Source organism: Tiliqua scincoides, chromosome 13 (assembly GCF_035046505.1).
Source record: "Tiliqua scincoides isolate rTilSci1 chromosome 13, rTilSci1.hap2, whole genome shotgun sequence".
NCBI lineage: Eukaryota > Metazoa > Chordata > Lepidosauria > Squamata > Scincidae > Tiliqua > Tiliqua scincoides.
In genome coordinates, this window is record NC_089833.1 from 756,460 (window position 1) to 774,846 (window position 18,387).

General features: G+C 51.6%; 1 protein-coding gene across 1 annotated transcript in view; it reads right to left on the reverse strand.

Moving 5' to 3' along the window:
* The window catches only part of PRKCB (protein kinase C beta), a 54,156-nt gene that overhangs the window by 25,582 nt on the left and 10,187 nt on the right, over positions 1-18,387 (reverse strand). Inside the window, exons 2-5 of the mRNA XM_066640403.1 lie at positions 14,608-14,781; positions 10,459-10,550; positions 10,178-10,240; positions 7,127-7,265 (exon numbers count right to left, since the gene is read on the reverse strand). Of these exons, the coding sequence (XP_066496500.1) occupies positions 7,127-7,265; positions 10,178-10,240; positions 10,459-10,550; positions 14,608-14,781 (468 nt within the window). The remainder of the gene's footprint in view (positions 1-7,126; positions 7,266-10,177; positions 10,241-10,458; positions 10,551-14,607; positions 14,782-18,387) is intronic.

The window sequence follows — 18,387 nt, forward strand, 5'->3', positions numbered from 1 at the left end:
GTGTTTGTCTTTGGAAAACGGGTTTTTTAAATTAGGACTGCACATTTATTTGATCAATAAAACTGACTGATCAATTAAACATCTTTACCCCAATTCAAAAATGTGGCAGTGACAAATAAGAACCCAAGAAGATGTGGGCCATGTCAAAGGTCCCTCTAGTCCAGTTTCCTGGATCTCACAGGGGACCCCAAGATGCCTCAGGGGGCCCAGAAGACATCTTGCAACCTGTTTCCCCTCGCTTGTAACTGGCATTCAGACAGCCTACCTCTAGAACCAGGAGGTTGCATGTACCCTTCACAGCTTCTAACCTGGGATGGAATTTTCCTCCATAAATCTGCCTAATCCCTTTTAAAGGAATCTAGGCCAGCTGCCATCACCAAATCATGTGGCAAGGAGTTCCACAAATTATGTTTTCTTTTCTCTGTCCTACCTCTTCCAACACTCAATTTGAGTGACTGTGCCCTGGTTCTGGTGTGGGGTGAGAGGAACAAGAACAGCCAACTCTATCCATCCCATGCATAATTGTATATGTCTCAATCATGCCCCCTCTCAGGTGCCTTTTTCCAGACTGATCAGTGCTCAGACCCTACATGCATTGAGCTGCAGCAGCCACACCTCCCACCCCTTTTCTGGCATTAGGGTTCCTTCTTCCTCACTCAACTGTTCCTTAAGAAACTCCCAGGACCAGCAGGTGCTCATCAAACAGCCTGACCCAGCATCGCCTGTGATGCCTGGGCTGGAAGCACTTTTGGTAGCAGAGGTAGCGCTTCCTCTCAGCACCAGCTGGGGACCCAGGATGGATGGATGGATGGATGGATGGAGGAGGAGGAGACAGCAAGAATTTCTCATTCATTCGTTTGAATGAGATCGTCAGAGGTACCAATGAATAAATGTGTCCAGTTAGTTAGTTAGTTGGCAACCTTCAGTCCCGAAAGACTATGGTATCGCGCTCTGAAAGGTGGTTCTGGAACAGCGTCTAGTGTGGCTGAAAAGGCCGATTCGGGAGTGACAATCCCTTCCACACTGGGAGCAAGTGCAGTCTGTCCCTGGCCTGTCTCCCTGGCTATGGGCCTTCCTTTCTTTCACTTCCCACAGTAGGTGGGATGATGGATTTCAGCAGGGTATTTCTGACCGCAAAGCCAACACCATGTTCCCTGGTTTGTTTGGTGGTTTTCCCTGCCAGAAGAATGAGAAATTTCGCTCCTTGACAGATCCGGAATCTGGCAGCCTTGTCTCTTGAAGGGCGACGATGTCCATCTGCAGTCTGTGTCCAGTACTGTGTGCAGTACTGTGTCCAGTACTATGAACACAATTTACACCATGTGCAGCACAATCCTATCTTGCATTGGAAGAGGCAGGCCAGGAGGCCTGCACTGCATCCAGCACAAGATTGGGGCCAGAAATGGCTCAGCCGGAGGCAAGGGGAAACTCTTCCCCTTAACCCTGGGTATCAAGCAGGCCCTAGGTCCAACACAGAGGAAAATTGCCCCTCTGAAGTCTGCCACAGGCGAGGTCATCCAGGATCGGGCGCAGCAGATGGAACGCTGGGTGCAGCACTACTCTGAGCTATATTCCAGAGAAAATGTAGTCACCGAAGAAGCACTGAACAACATTGAGTGCCTGCCTGTGCTGGAAGAGCTTGACAGTGAACCAACCCTAGAAGAACTTCACGTGGCCCTGGACTCCCTTGCCTTTGGCAAGGCACCTGGAAAAGACAGCATCCCTGCTGAAGTCCTAAAGTGCTGCAAAGAGATCATCGTCACTGAGCTGCATGAAATCCTCTGTCTCTGCTGGAGAGAAGGTGGAGTACCTCAAGACATGAGGGATGCAAACATCATCACGCTGTACAAGAACAAAGGTGACAGGGGTGACTGCAACAACTACAGCGGCATCTCTCTCCTTAGCGTTGTAGGAAAGTTGTTTGCCCGAGTTGCACTAAAGAGGCTCCAGGTACTTGCAGAGAGCGTTTATCCAGAATTACAGTGTGGATTCCGAGCCAACAGGTCCACCACTGATATGGTATTCTCCCTTAGACAACTGCAGGAGAAATGCAGGGAACAACGACAGCCACTCTTTATAGCCTTCATAGATCTCACAAAGGCTTTCGACCTGGTCAGCAGAGACGGCCTCTTCAAGATTCTCCCCAAGATTGGATGTCCACCCAGGCTCCTCAGCATCATCAGATCTTTCCACAAGGACATGAAGGGCACTGTTGTCTTCGATGGCTCCACATCAGACCCTTTTGACATCCGAAGCAGAGTGAAGCAGGGCTGTGTTCTTGCACCAACCTTGTTTGGGATTTTCTTCGCTGTCCTGCTGAAGCAGGCCTTTGGAACTGCAACAGAAGGCATCTATCTCCGGACCAGATCAGACGGAAAGCTCTTCAACCTCTCCAGACTGAGAGCAAAATCCAAAGTCCAGCTGAAATGTCTGCGTGACTTCCTCTTTGCCGACGATGCAGCTGTCACTACCCACTCTGCCAAAGATCTCCAGCAGCTCATGGATCATTTTAGCAAGGCCTGCCAAGATTTTGGACTGACAATCAGCCTGAAGAAAACACAGGTCATGGTTCAGGATGTGGACTTACCTCCCTGCATTACAATCTCTGCGCATGAACTGGAGGTTGTCCATGACTTTGTGTACCTTGGCTCAACGATCTCCGACACTCTTTCTCTCGATACCGAGCTAAACAAACGCATCGGTAAAGCAGCTACCACATTTTCCAGACTCACAAAGAGAGTCTGGTCCAACAAGAAGCTGACGGAACATACCAAGATCCAGGTCTACAGAGCTTGCGTCCTGAGTACACTTCTGTACTGCAGCGAGTCATGGACTCTTCGCTCACAACAGGAGAGGAAACTGAGCGCTTTCCACATGCGCTGCCTCCAACGCATCCTCGGCATCACCTGGCAGGACAAAGTTCCAAACAGCACAGTCCTGGAACGTGCTGGAATCCCTAGCATGTATTCACTGCTGAAACAGAGACGCCTGCGTTGTCTCGGTCATGTCGTGAGAATGGATGATGGCCGGATCCCAAAGGATCTCCTCTATGGAGAACTCGTGCAAGGAAAGCGCCCTACAGGTAGACCACAGCTGCGATACAAGGACATCTGCAAGAGGGATCTGAAGGCCTTAGGGATGGACCTCAACAAGTGGGAAACCCTGGCCTCTGAGCGGCCCGCTTGGAGGCAGGCTGTGCAGCATGGCCTTTCCCAGTTTGAAGAGACACTTTGCCAACAGTCTGAGGCAAAGAAGCAAAGAAGGAAGGCCCATAGCCAGGGAGACAGACCAGGGACAGACTGCACTTGCTCCCGGTGTGGAAGGGATTGTCACTCCCAAATCGGCCTTTTCAGCCACACTAGACGCTGTGCCAGAACCACCATTCAGAGCGCGATACCATAGTCTTTCGAGACTGAAGGTTGCCAATACAATAACCCTGGGTAAGCCACCACAGCACCAATGGGTCTCCTCAAATTTGCGCCACCTCCGGATGTGCCATAAGTCCAAGGAGAGTGGAGTGGTTTCAAGCCAGTTCCCGCTGCTTGGGAAATGGGGTTGGGATCCGGCATAACAGCCATGTTCCAGCCCCGGTCTTCTGCTCCCTGCCCGCCCAGGAACACCTCCCTCCCACCTCCTCCCCACCTCCTCCCTGCCCTCCCCAGACCCTTGCATTGGCCAACCTCAGCCAATGCAACCCTCCCTTCCCAAGTTGGCTCGGAGGCTGGATGCAGCCTCCGTGGGCCAGTGCGCGTCCCTGCATCAACCCAGCTTACTCTTGAGGAAGTGTAAACATGCTTTACAGCACGTTTATGACCCTCCTGGGCCGGCACAAGGGACTTGCGCCAGCCTAGGATGCAGTCATGATTAAGAACATCAGAACAGCCCCACTGGATCAGGCCATAGGCCCATCCAGTCCAGCTTCCTGTATCTCACAGCGGCCCACCAAATGCCCAGGGAGCACACCAGATCACAAGAGACCTCATCCTGGTGCCCTCCCTTGCATCTGGCATTCTGACGTAGCCCATTTCTAAAATCAGGAGGTTGCTCATACACATCATGGCTTGTACCCCGTAATGGATTTTTCCTCCGGAAACTTGTCCAATCCCCTTTTAAAGGCGTCCAGGCCAGTCGCCGTCACCACATCCTGTGGCAAGGAGTTCCACAGATCGACCACACGCTGAGTAAAGAAATATTTTCTTTTGTCTGTCCTAACCCGCCCAACACTCAATTTTAGTGGATGTCCCCTGGTTCTGGTGTTATGTGAGAGTGCATCTCCCTATCCACTCTGTCCATCCCCTGCATAATTTTGTATGTCTCAATCATGTCCCCCCTCAGGCGTCTCTTTTCTAGGCTGAAGAGGCCCAAACGCCGTAGTCTTTCCTCATAAGGAAGGTGCCCCAGTCCAGTAATCATCTTAGTCGCTCTCTTTTGCACCTTTTCCATTTCCACTATGTCTTTTTTGAGATGTGGCGACCAGAACTGGATTGCAGCCTTATTGAACTATCAAATTTTGGTAAATAAAGAATTTGGTATTTGGTAAATAAAGAATAACACAAACCTTCCAAAACAAAACAAACAAACAAACAAAAACTGCTTTAGTTGCCAAGGGTGTTTGAACAAATTTAGAATATTTTGGGGTGCTGAATCCAAAAATGGCATCGGTTTTGCTCGACTGACACTAGTTTTGGGGGCGGTGCGGCATAGCCACCTTATATGCTGATTCAAGCATCTTCCTAGTGAGGAAGCCGATGCTTTGGCTAGTGTCAAAACTAGTGCAAATCGGGCAAAACCGATGCCATTTTTGGATTCAGCACCCCAAACAAGCTAAGAGAAATGGACTGAGCATTGTTTTTCTTCAGAACTTCTGGGGTCTTTTCTGATCCCAAATATCGAGAATATACTGTAAAATATATGATAGGCGAATCATTTATAGGCAAGCACATTTATTAAAAGTGCACTGAAGAATTCATTTACCGAGTGGTGTAGCTAGAGTGGGTGCAAAGCACTAAGTTCTGCAGGTGTGCAAGGGGCCCCTCTCCATCTCCTTCAGAGCCATTCCAGGTGGGGAAGCAAAGCGGAGGTGTAATAACAACAATAATAATAATAATAATAATAATAATAATAATAATAATAATAATAATAATAATAATAACAACAGGTATTTATATACCGCCTTTCTTGGTCTTTATTCAAGACTTTATTCAAGGCGGTTTACATAGGCAGGCTTATTTAAATCCCCGTAGGGATTTTTACAATTGAAAGAAGGTTCTATCTTTCAAGAACCACAACATTCAGATGTTTCTGATCTGGTTTCACATTCTGGCCTCCATCCTCCCACGCTCAGAGCAGATGGAATAGCTCGGCTTCAGCTTGTCAGCTGCTCCAAGGTCGCACGGTGCCGGTGGCCTCGAACTGGCGACCTTGTGGATGTTATCTTCAGGCAAACGGAGGCTCTGGTCTAGAGGCTCTGGTCTAGAGGGTAGCCTCTAGACCAGACCCTCTAGACCAGAGGTGTACATCAAAAGGGTTGAATGTTCCCAGAAGGTGCAGGCCTCCATTTTCCTCCTCAGCCCGGAATGCTCTGAAGAGGAGGGGGAGGGGCGGCTTGCACACCGCGGTGAGGCTCCCTGAAGAACTTAGTGCCTTGAACCCATCCTAGCTCCACCTCTGCATTTACCTGTGTAAATCTAAGAGACATGTGCAGCTAAAGTTGAGGTTTCCAAACAGGCAGTGCACACAGAATTCATGCACATGGAACAACGGCGTGTTAACCATGCTGTGGGTTCACATTTCAGTAACAATGAAAAAAATATCTAATTAGCAAAAAGCTTGTCCCATCTCCATGGAGATTTGGCCATCCTTCCCTCTCATCTTTCACAAGTGGCTGCCAATTTTCTCCATACCTCTCCTGGATGCACCAGTTTTGCTTCTCTCCCTGAACATGGCTCAGCTGGCTGAAAATGGCCTCCCTTTCCACAATAACGCCAGCGGGTTTTCCCTGCTAAGCTGTCAGTTTATTCCAATTCCTTTGCCTCTTCCCTGCCACAGACATTCCTTGTCCCTGATGTGGGCAGCTGTGGTTTGCAGCCCTCATAGATGCCAAGGGTGGTCGCAGTGGGGTGGGGTATCCCACCTGGCAAAGGGGGGTGGTGTGAATAGGCTGGCAGCTCAGCTGGCCAGAATACCATTGACTGGGGCTGTAGCAGCAAGGCAGGGACTTCAAAAGGGAGAAGGAGGAGAGGGAGGCGGAAGCAGAGGCTGATGCTGCCAGGAGGAGAGGCAAGGGAGGCAGCAAGCAGAGGAGGACAGTGGCAAGGAAGAGATCAGGGGCAGGTGAAGGACAGTGGGAGGGAGAGTGTCCTGAGAGAGCGAGAAGGGGAGAACTGGGAGCAGCCTCGGTAGGCCCCAGGGTCCCCCAACTTCCAAATCCTGTACCACTCCCCACCAAGACATCAACACTCCCAAGGCCAGAGACTGATCCTTGGGAGAGGCTCTGCCAGGCAGGGGCATAGCTAAGGGGGTACATTGCCCTGGGTACCATGCCTTGAGGGGATGTCAACCTGCACCCCCAATGGCAGACCAAAGCGGCCTTCTGAGGCTCAGAAAGGCTACATGTGGTCTCCCTGGGCCTCATAAGGTCTCCTGGAGGCCTCAGAAAGGCTCTTCCGGTTTTGTCTCCAGATGTCAGATGGCTTAGCTATGCCACTGCTGCTAGGCCCAGGCAGGGAAGTCTGAAACCAAGTCAGCAGACCTTAAATATGCCACCCTTCCTCAGCTCCCCCCCCCCAGCAAAAACAGAACAAAACCTTGCAATAAGCCCTAATTAGTAGCACTTCCCCTTCCGCTGCACCCCCCATCTTGTCCTTCCAGTCCCCCAAGATGTGGACCTCCAGCTGCATGATGGGGTGGAGGGAGAAGGGCCACCCACACGGCTGAACTGCCACCACGCAATGTCCTAGAGCAACCTCATGAACAGGTGCAGAGCACCTGGAACCCCCCAACGGGACCTGCATTTTGCCTTGTGCAGTGGAGCACAGATCTGGCGCACCAGGCAGCATCCAGTCACTCACACTGTCAGCTGGGAAGCAAAAGCAATGGCGCAAGGAGGCTCCGGTGTGTTTCTCACCTCTGGCGCAATGTAGTCCGGAGTGCCGCAAAAGGTCTTGGTGGTGATCCCGTCCCAGATGTTCTCTTTGCACATGCCAAAATCGGCAATCTTGATGTGCCCCTCCGAGTCCAGCATGACGTTGTCAAGTTTCAAGTCCCTGCAGCAGTCAAAACAGAGCAACAGTCATGAAAATGCACAGGGGTGGGGCATGGGGGGGGCGTCAATTTTCTTGAGAGCCGCCATTCCTATACTGAGCAGCGTTCAATTAGAAGCAGAACAAACGGCTTCAGGGGAAGTTCTGGTTCTGTTTGGTAGTTTAAGTGCATTTGCAGCTGTCATCTTTGGTCATGCTCCATGCTGTTTAGAATTAGATTTGGAAGGGACCTACAAGGTCATCTAGTCCAACCCCCTGCCTGTCGCAGGAAATCCTAGTGACACAGTGGTGTCAAACCCATTTCATACAGTGGGCCAAACAGCATTTATGATGTCTGCTGAGGGTTGGAAGTGATGTCATTAGGCAAGAAATGATGTCATTAAATGGGTCATAACCAGAAATAAGTACTTTTTCCCCACTTAGGAACACACTGCCTGCTAATGACAGAAGAGAAGATACACATATCTTGATGATATTTCAAGGTATAGCAGAGCCTGTCATACAAGCCAGCCTTTCAGCAGTAACACCTCAGCACCATTCAGCAGCTGATAAAGGGCCAGGGCCAGATAAAAAGCTTCCACAGGCCAGATAAAAAGCTTTATTGTCTCAGGGCCAGATAAAAAGCTTCCACAGGCTGCACCCGGCCGCTGGGCCTTATGCTTGACACTCCTGTTTTAGAGCATCTCCAGTCGGTCCCTGTTGAGTCTCTGCTTAAAGATCTCCAGTGAGGAAGACTCCACCATCTCCCTTGGCAATCTGCGCCACGGCTGAACAGCCCCGAGCATCCAGAACTTCTTCCTGATGTCCAGCCAGAATCTCCTCTCTTTCGGTTTGTATCTCTTGGATCTGGTTCTATTTCTATTGCTAAGCTTTGGCTGTGAAGGTTCTCCCAGACAGGCCACCAACTCTTCTTTCATCGTTGCTGCCCCCAGTTTTGCCCCAGTGAGACTATTCTGCCAGGTAGTGAGCATTTCCTTTCCTTTGGGGATGACAGCAAATAGCACTATCCCCAGAGGATTTCTGGGAACAAAGGGGCAGCTACCAGGTACCCAGAGAAGCACTGCCACCCCCATGTTGTGCCTCCATTTCAGTTGCTAAAATGATGTGGATGGGGCAGTGAACACAGGGGGGAGTGGTTTCCATGGCTCATTCCTAAAAAGCATACGGACCATTTAAAAATATATATTAGAAGTTTATGCTGCTTTCTGAACCTTAGAAAGGCCGTTAATTAAACTTACAGTACTATCCTAACTTGTGTTGGGACAGGGAGGCCGACAGGCCTGCCCTGTATCCAGTGCGAGTTTCAGCCCGGGGCAAGAGGAAACGCTTCCCCTTCCCTTGTGGAGAGCCACTGCAGCCCTGATGGGTCTACTCGGATCTGCACCACCTAAAGAGGTGGCGCAGATCCTGGCAGAGCTAAGCAGCCTGGAGCCGCTCTGTGCTGCCTGGGAACAGGGTCAGGATCGGGAACGGGGTCAAAACTGCAGGTCCTGGCCCCAACTCCTGGTCCCTACCTGCCCACCCATGGGCCCTCCCTCACCTGCTCCAAAACACCTCCTCCCCGCCTTCTCCCTGTCCACACACTGGCCAAGCTCAGCCTGCGCAAACTTACCTTCTGTCAGTGCAGTGGAGGCTGGATGCAGACTCAGCAGCGCAAGCAAGCCTAAGCCTGACTCCTAAGCAAGCGCAAATGTGCTTTACGGCACATTTGCAACCCTCCCGGGCCGCCGCATGTTCCTAGCATTGGCCCAGTGCACAGTTAGGATTGCGCCCTTAATTTCACAGGGGGGGGGGGATTTGACAGCAAGCAAAGAATGCATTGCTTCTTTGGCAATGGGGGAGCAGAGGCTAATCTCGGGTCATTTTGGGATGCTGTTGAACTCCATGCTGGGATCAAGTTCTGTCCTCATCTTTGCAGGACTGACTGTCTGGTGACAGTGCAGACCCTGCCAAAGAAAGCTCAGATGCGGGGTGGTGTGTTCCTCCCACCACCCAATGTTCCAGCCAGCACTCCCCTCCCCATTTCCTCTTTCTTTCTGCCCCCTTTCCTTTCTCAGCCCAGGAAGTGGGACAATGGAAGCAAGTAGGCGGACAGAGATGGGTGCCCACCCCCCACCAATTACTGCCTGAGGCAGCAGATTCAGTTGGCCTCAGGGATGGGTCAGTCCCTGTCGAGAAGGGCGTGACCAGAGCACCCCTATTTTCCTCTGTGCATCACGTCATGCCCACCTCTCCCTGCCTCCCACTGGAGTGTTTTGGGGCTGCTGCCAACCGAGTCTTTCTGAGAGGGGTGCTAATGTCACTTGACGTCTTCAGAGGCTGCTCTGCCTTTGCGCCAGGCCCTGGGGCTGCTCTGGTGTGGAGAAAAACTGGGGCATGCGCTGACATCAGCATCAATTACCACTCCAGGCCCGCCAGTCAGCGAGATGATCCCAAGTCACGTCATGGGAGGTTTAGTCGCTGAATAGCAAAATGGCAGGTCTCTCCAGCGTGACTCCGGCTAACTCCCTTTCCAAAGGCTTCCTTTAAGTCTCTGTGACGTGTCCGCCGTGGCTGGCAGCAAGACAGGCCCTCCCCCTGCATCTAAACAGCCTGCCAGCTGCGGCATGTCAAGGCAAGAGAGATTTAAGGCCGCAAGGGAACGGAAGCCTCTCAAGACACGTCATCCGCCTGCTTGCCTAGCAAGACTGGAACATCAAAGAAAAACCGCTTGCTCCTGAGCCACAGGCGCTTGGAAGTCTTCAGCTGTGTTTGCTGCAAATACATTCACTGGAACGTGCCACCCGCAGAGAGGCCTGTGATGCTGGGAGGGGCTGCTCCAGCCCCCCCCCCCAAGTTAGCAATGAGAGCCTTGAACCCCCAACGGGGGCGTGGATTTGCTAATGGTTGGAGAGAGACAAAAAGGGCCCACCTACCGGTAAATGATTCCTTTGCTGTGCAGGAAGAACAGGCCGATGGCGATCTCAGCAGCGTAGAACCTGCAATTAAAGATTGAGAGAAACAAGGAGACTGATAATGAAAAGAGATACCTGGAAATGAAAAGCGGCACAATCTGATTACAGGGAGCGGAACAAGCTGGGCACCCACTGCCAAGAGGAGAAAGGGCAGGGAAACCCACCCTGGCCCAGGCAGGCCCTTGGCTACCAACCTGGGCAGATATTCAGAACGGGGACAGAGAGAGACCCTTCCAACTTACACGGCATGCGGCTCCTTAAACCGCCCGACCTGCTGAATCTGGTACATGAGATCTCCGCCGTTCACATACTCCATCACAAAGTACAAGCGGTCCTAAAAAAACCAAGAGAAACCAAGACTATAACAGCAGAAAAACCAATGGACGGGCTGGTGAAATCTGTTTCTCCAGCACTGGTTAGGTCAGGCTGTTGGAGGTCCTGGACAAGGCCCTGCAATGGGTTCCCCAAAGTGCCCCCAAATGCCCCAACAGTGCACCAGGTGAGGGGGGGGGGGTGGCCTGACCAGCCAGAGCCTGGCCTCTCCTTTTATTTATTTCATTTATTACATTTCTCCCTGAAGGGACTCAAGTGCTCTCCTTGGTTCCTCCAGCAAATCTACCTGCCTTTGTCTAAAATTGAGCATTGGAAGAGTTAGCAAACATTTGTTTACCCCAGGGGTGCCCAAACCTCGGCCCGGGGGCCACTTGTGGCCCTCAGAGGCTCCCAATCCAGCCCACAGGAAGCCCCCGTCTCCAATGAGTCTCTGGCCCTCTGGAGACTTTCTGGAGCCTATGCTGGCCTGATGCAACTGCTCACAGTGTGAAGATGACTGTTTGATCTCTCACCTGAGCTGTGGCATGAGGGCTTGCTCCACTACTGGCTGTTTCATGTCTGTGATGCAGCACTGGCAGTGAAGGAAAGGCTGGCCTTGCTTTGTGTAAGGGCTTTTAAAGGCCTTGAGCTACTGCAAGACCTTCATTCATTCATACAAGTTTCATCTCTAATATATTCATTTATGTAAATTTATTCAAATTGTAAATGTAAATTAATTCTTTATTTTCCTGGCCACAGTGTCAGATGATGTGGCCCTCCTGCCAAAATGTCTGGACACCCCTGCTTTACCCAGTGTGTGATTAATCTGTAGAACTCCTAGCCACATGATTTGGTGATGGCACCTGGCCTAGATGCCTTTAAAAGGGATTACACAGATTTATGGAGGAAAATTCCATCACAAGTTACAAGCTGTGATGGGCACATGCAACCTCCTGGTTCTAGAAGTTGGCTGTCTCTGAATGCCAAGTGCAAGGAAGGGGAAACAGGAAGCAGGTCTCTTGTTGTCTTCTGGGCTCCTTGAGACATTGGGGGGGGGCCCTGTGCAATCCAGGAAACTGGACTAGATGGGTCTTTCGCCTGATCCAGCTGGTCGCTTTGTATGTTCTTCTGCCTGCATATCTGCTGCTGAAATATTCCAGATGCTCTGTTGCCCTCTTGGCTCTTGCCCCCTGGGCAACTCGCACTCTGCACTAGGGCTCTGAAGCCCAACTTTTGCCTGCCTTGGAACGCCCCTCCCTCTGGCTCATTTTCACTTGCAACACACCACCAACCCTCCCCTCCCACCCCAGCAATGGAGCAAGCCCTCTGACCTCTGATGGGACTTGGCCATTTCCTAAACACAGTTGCTTTGGGGACGGCTATTCTGCCTTTTTATTCGCTGCAAAACTCAGTGACTGTGTTTGCGCTCCTCAATGGCAGCCCAGTGAAACCGCATGCACTGGGATGCAGCGAGCTCGCATGAAGAAGCCAGCTGCTGTGCAGCAGGAAAGGACTGGAGAGTGGGAGGCTCCAGGCACTGGGGGGAGAGAAAAAGAGGGGCAGCGGAAGCAGGGATGGGCACTTGATTTGAGTCGTGAAAACACTGTTTTTTCACAACTCGTGTCAACTCAAATCATGGATGTCGCTGACTCAGACCAACTCAGGACCTGAGACTCGGAAATGAGTCATGACTCAAATTGACTTGAGTAACAACTCAATTTTTGTGTGTTCTTGCTTCCTTTTTTCGCACTTCTGCGTCGTGCCAAAGGCACTCAGATTGATGGCAGCAGCAGACGTGGCGGGAGGAGGGTAGGTTGGTTCCAGGATGTGAGGGCTGGGGGGTGACGAGGAGGAGGGAGTCTTCAGGTTTTTTTTTCCTACGGAGTCACTCACACCTTGACTCTTTTCTTGTAATGACTCGCAACTTGAGTCAAAATGACTCTATAAGTGGCTCAGGTCAAGTTGCAAAGGCTATGATTCGTGGGTTGAGTCAGGGGGTCATTGACTCGCAACTTGGGCTCACTGAATGGAGCACATCCCTGGTCAGAGGCAAGTGGACATAAGGAGGTGTGTGCTCCCCTCAAACAATCTGCTGCCAAAGTGACTGCCCTGGCAGGCCTCAGGAATGGGCTGGTCCCGACACAGCTGCCCCTGTCATGCTTTGGAACCAGGGGGCAGCAGTGCCCCATGAGGCTTCTTTCCACGTGGGCAGAGGGGGCGCTTGAACAGGGTTTGCTTTCCTCCTTCGCTCAGACCCACAAAACTGTCAAAGCTCCAATCTCCGCCTCTGAGTAGCGTGCCCCCTTAATCCCTTCCCCTTTATCTGGGCTCAGGGGTCGCACAGGAGCTCCTCCGAAGGCCAATCCCGAGGCCCCCAAACACCTGGCGAAACCTTAATTCGCTCCACTTTGGAGATGAAGGGCTGAGATTTCCATCTGGGCTGGGCATGGGAAGAGCTGCCTCGGCCAGGGACTGCGCTCACCCAATCAGATCCCTCTGCACTCCAGGCCTGATAATACCCTCTGCTACACATTTTGATTATGCTGCCAATATGATTACCACTAAGCTACAGGCAGGTCTCGGGGAGCTAATCCTCTGCCGACACACTTCAGACGCTGGAACGAGGACGGGCAAAATTGCTTCCTGCTTGTGCCGGAGCTTCATTAGCCCACCTCAGAAAAAAGGGGGGGGGAAACCCCACCCTGCACTCTTTCAGTGCAGCAAATGCCTCCCAGCTGAATCCAACTGCTGGGCTGGTTGCTCAGTGCCAGCCTTTGGGCTCCCGTTGTGGCTGGCCTAAGAGAGCCTGGCCCAATTTCCACGGCTCACAAATGCTGGGGCTTCTGCCCTGTGGGTTTGCATAGCCTCCTCCCAATAGCACTTATCACACATCAGGCATTTCACAAGGGCTGTTGCACTATTATGGCTTCAGGGCGCAGGTTTCCAAGCAGCAAGCCATTTCCCTGTGGCACAGCCAGGGTATCAGGGACCCAGGGCCCATAAAACACCCCATACCCCCCCAAGCCTCAGAAGGGCTCTGAAAGGCACTTCTGGTCTCCACCTGGGGGTCCCGAGAAGGCCACACTTAGCCTCCCTGGGTCTCAGAAGCCTCCTAAAAGCAACCCCTCCAGGTGTGGCACCTTGCCCCCCCCTTATCTATGCCACTGCTATTTCCTCCTTTCCACTTCACATACTCATGAAGTCCACTTTGAGCAGTTGAAAACAGATTGTTTCCAACAATGGGGCTTTTCTAGCATGACCGAACAGCCAATAACCCTCTTGGTTTCGCAAAACATCTAACCATCTTGGCTTCGCAAGTGATGGCAGGGTGAATGGATACAGTAGTCCGAGTTGAGCCTTCAGCAATGCACAACTAATGGGGGGGGGGAGATATTCAATTACCCAGTGCATAATTAATATGCAGAACTCCTTGCCACGGGATGTGGTGATGGCACCTGGCCTAGATACCTTTCAAAGGAAATGGGACAGATTTACGGAGGGAAGATACATCATAGGTGACAAGGCCTGGGGGATAAATGCAGCCTCCAGGTTTTAGAGGTAGCTGATCTCAGCTGCAAGGAAGTAGCAACAGGATGCAGGTATCTTATTGTCTTGTGTGCTCCCTGAGCCAACTGGTGGGCCACTGTGAGATGCAGGAAGCTGGACTGGATGGACCTTTGGCCTGATCCAGCAGGGCTCTTCTGATGTTCTTATGAGTGACTCAGGCTGCATCCCAAGGCAGGAGAGGAAGGATGCAAGTACCAAGTCCTTATTTCCATCTGTTGACCAATGGAGGGGATGTGCTCCTCCTCCTCTTCCCTGTTTCCAAGTAAGCCCACAGCCACCACTTCCCCCATCCTTCCTCCAGTCTGCCCCTGGGCTGCCCCACCTCCCTGTATTTCCAGAGCACTCATTGTCTTGCTTGCTGAACCTCTCCTCCATCCTCTCTTCCTGCCAGTTTCTCCTTTCCCTGAGACAGACAGGAGCCTTCTCTAAGTGTGTCATGAATGCATTGCATGGATGACACACTCGCAGTGGGGCTCCTGGGCTCAGACAGGCCTCAGGGTGGGGGAGCTTACCATGGTCTGGAAGCAAGAGTGGAGCTGTGTCAGGAAGGGGGGCTTCCCCGCCAGAGCGAGCACCCGCTTCTCCACCATGGTGCACTCCACGTCATCGTCCTGGATGACCACATCCTTCTTCAGGATCTTCACAGCATAGAGTTCGTCGGTGCCTTTCCTTTCGGAGAGCATCACCTGGGGCAGGAGGGAGGTGATCAAAAGAGACACAGAGAATGAGCAGAGCTCATTAGCCACGGCTTGGCTTGTCCTGGCAATTTTCAACCGATGTGCACAGCGGCACTCAGTTTCGAGGGCAACTGCCTGTAGTAATGAATTGCCTGTCCCTCTTCCTCTGCTGGTAGAGTTGGGAACCGGAAGTGACATCACAAGACGCAAAGACCATAGTCAGTACACCATAAGAAGCCTCCATCATGCTTTTCCGGAAGGTCTGCCACCGCAACTGCATTTTGTAGCCAAAATAAAATAAAAATCATCCTGAACCTGGTCTGAGAAAAAAACACACGCGTGTTCCAAGGGCAACGTGGCAAACCCTGGATTGTGACAGTGGATTTGTCTTCGCAAAACGTGGATGAAAAAAGAACGGCGACTCCCAGACCACTGGACACTGGCACCCCAGCACAGGTCCGCCTACAGCCCCGCCTGTCTCCCTGCTCTTGACAGAGGAGATCTAACCCGACCCAAGTCCGTGACAGCTGCGGACCAGAGCAGGGTCCCATCAGCATCTCTCCCTCTGATGCAGTTCCTTTGGGGTGACTGAAATGGCAAGTCCCTTTGGGAGCCAGTCTGTACTGAAAAGCAGGACATCAACAAAATACGAAACCTCCCAGTGAAAAGGGCCAAGTGGACAGAAAGAGCCATGGAGACAAACTGCAAAAGAGGAGATTATGGTTGGACCTCAGGGAGAAATTCTTGATAGGCAGGGCGGTCCAGCAGCGGGACAGATTGCCAGCCGAAGGAGGTGGTGGATCCCCCCCTCACTGGAGATCTTCATCACAGATTCCACTTGCGTTTAACAAATCCCTTTCACTGTGCTGTCTCTCTGTTATAACCCTGTTGTAAACGGTGGCTAATTGGAGGTATATGTTCACATAGTTGTAGCGGCCTTGTAATGACCAAAATGCTTCCAGAATGGTCACATCCACCCGTCACACTAGTGTACTAGTGCTGCTCCATGCTGCTACGCTGATTCAGTGTTCTGTATAGGATTGCAATGCTAGAGGGGCACAGTGTCTGCATTATTATGATAATTTTAATTCACTGTCTCTCTTTAATATAACTGCTTGTATGTCAATAAATGTTTCTTTCTTTCTATCTATCGGAGAACTTTAATCAGAGGTTTAACAGGCACCTGAAATGGAAATGGAAAAGGTGCAAAAGAGAGCGACTAAGATGATTACGGGGCTGGGGCACCTTCCTTACGAGGAAAGGCTACGGCATTTGGGCCTCTTCAGCCTAGAAAAGAGACGCCTGAGGGGGGACATGATTGAGACATACAAAATTATGCAGGGGATGGACAGAGCGGATAGGGAGATGCTCTTTACACTCTCACGTAACACCAGAACCAGGAGACATCCACTAAAATTGAGTGTTGGGAAAGTTAGAGCAGATAAAAGAAAATATTTCTTTATTCAGCGTGTGGTTGGTCTGTGGAACTCCTTGCCACAGGATGTGGTGACGACGTCTAGCCTGGACACCTTTAAAAGGGGATTGGACAAGTTTCTGGAGGAAAAATCCATTACGGGGTAGAAGCCATGATGTGTATGCACAACCTCCTGATTTTAGAAATGGGCTATGTCAGAAGGCCAGATGCAAGGGAGGGCACCAGGATGAGGTCTCTTGTGATCTGGTGTGCTCCCTGGGGCATCTGGTAGGCTGCTGTGAGATACAGGAAGCTGATGGGCCTATGGCCTGATCCAGTGGGGCTGTTCTTATGTTCACCTGCTGGAGACACTGTAGGAGGTCTCACTGTACTCATGACACTGTACTCATTCTAACGCTTTGTCTTTCTAACTCCCTGTCTTCTAACCTTAACCTTACCTTTAAAGCAACCTTAAATCAAAATTGAAAGTTAGCACCTAAGGGAGGTACATAGGGCTACTCTGAGCAGGAGCAGAGTCCTACTCGTGAGTAAGAGCAGCGTCCTACTCGTGAGTAAGTGCCCAAGGGTCAGGCATTTAAATCAAAATTGAAAGTTAGCTGCACCTAAGGTAGCACTTAATCGAAGGAAGGGAGGAGGATAAAGTGAAAAGCAGGTTTTCTACTTGTTTAAATTAAACCTATACTTAACCCAGGTTAAACCTAATCTAAGTTGGAACATAACCTAAACAGGTCAGTAAATTGGGACACAGGATCTAGAGAGCAATAAATAATTAAACAAACCCAAAGAAAAACTAGCTTGAGGTTACAAAAACAGTCCAGCCTAAGAGAACAGAACTAGGAGGGAAAGGACCTAGGAAGGGCCAATTCCCAACCCAGTAAGAGCCCCATTAGGCTAATCCAAGCAGTCCATTCAGGAGCCTGCAGAGTAGGTCACGCCCATCAGCAGCCATTTGCCTTCCTGAGCTTTTGTAAACTCACCTGGGAAGGCCAGCCCCCTTTCAATCAGGAAGGAAGGAGGGGGGAGGAGCCAGCCAGGAGTATAAAGCTAGGCAGGCCATCGCATGAGGCTCTCTGCAGACGCGTGTGGCCTCTGGGAACCAAGTGCCAGGTAAGGCACAAGAGTTTAGCATCTGGGCGAGTTCAGCAGCAGGGCGAGGAGGCCAGGGCCCTATACACTGCCCTTCCTCTTCCCTAGAGAAAAGGGCTGCTATCCAGTGTACGGTTTTTAAAAGGACCCCTAAATAAAACAACAACAACAACAACAAAAAAGCTATGCAGTCAGACAGCCAGCAGCAGGGTGGGGGCTATCCAGTGTTCTGCATCGAGTGCCACATGTATGATTATATGCCTCTGGGGCATAAGTCATGGGTGTGTCCTCGGTGCAAGGAGCTCCAGGCTCTCAGGGAACGCGTCCGCTCCCTTGAAGCCTTGGTGGCCGACCTGGAGAAGCGCAGGCAGCCAGAGGAGGACCGTGGGGAGACTTCCGGGGACGATCAGGCTTCGTCCCAACCTCAGGCGTGCAGCTCCTCGGCTGCCCGGGTGGGAAGTCTCGGGACTGGAGGACGTCATCCTGGAGAGGAGGGAAACAATCCCCTAGGGGGGATCCCTTCTCCAGGGGATGGGCCCGTATCCGAGCGCACTCGGGATACTCCTCGGCGGGAGGGGAGTCGGGGGCTTCTTGTAGTGGGGGATTCGATTATTAGAAACATAGAGAGGGGGGTTTGCGACGGATGTGAGGACCGCATGGTGACTTGCCTGCCTGGTGCGAAGGTTGCGGACATCACTTCTCGTCTAGACAGGCTGGTAGACAGTGCTGGGGGAGAGGTAGCGGCTGTGGTGCATGTCGGCACCAACGACGTGGGCAAGTGTAGCTGGGAGGTCCTGGAGGCCAAATTTAGGCTTTTAGGCAGGAAGCTGAAAGCCAGGACCTCAAAGGTAGCGTTCTCTGAAGTGCTACCTGTTCCACGCGCAGGGCCAGCTAGGCAGGCGGAGATCAGGGGTCTCAATGCGTGGATGAGACGGTGGTGTAGGGAGGAGGGGTTTAGATTCATTAGGCACTGGGGAACGTTTTGGGACAAGCGGGGCCTGTACAAGAGGGACGGGCTCCATTTGAACCAGAATGGAACCAGACTGCTGGCACATAACATTAAAAAGGTGGCAGAGCAGCTTTTAAACTGATCC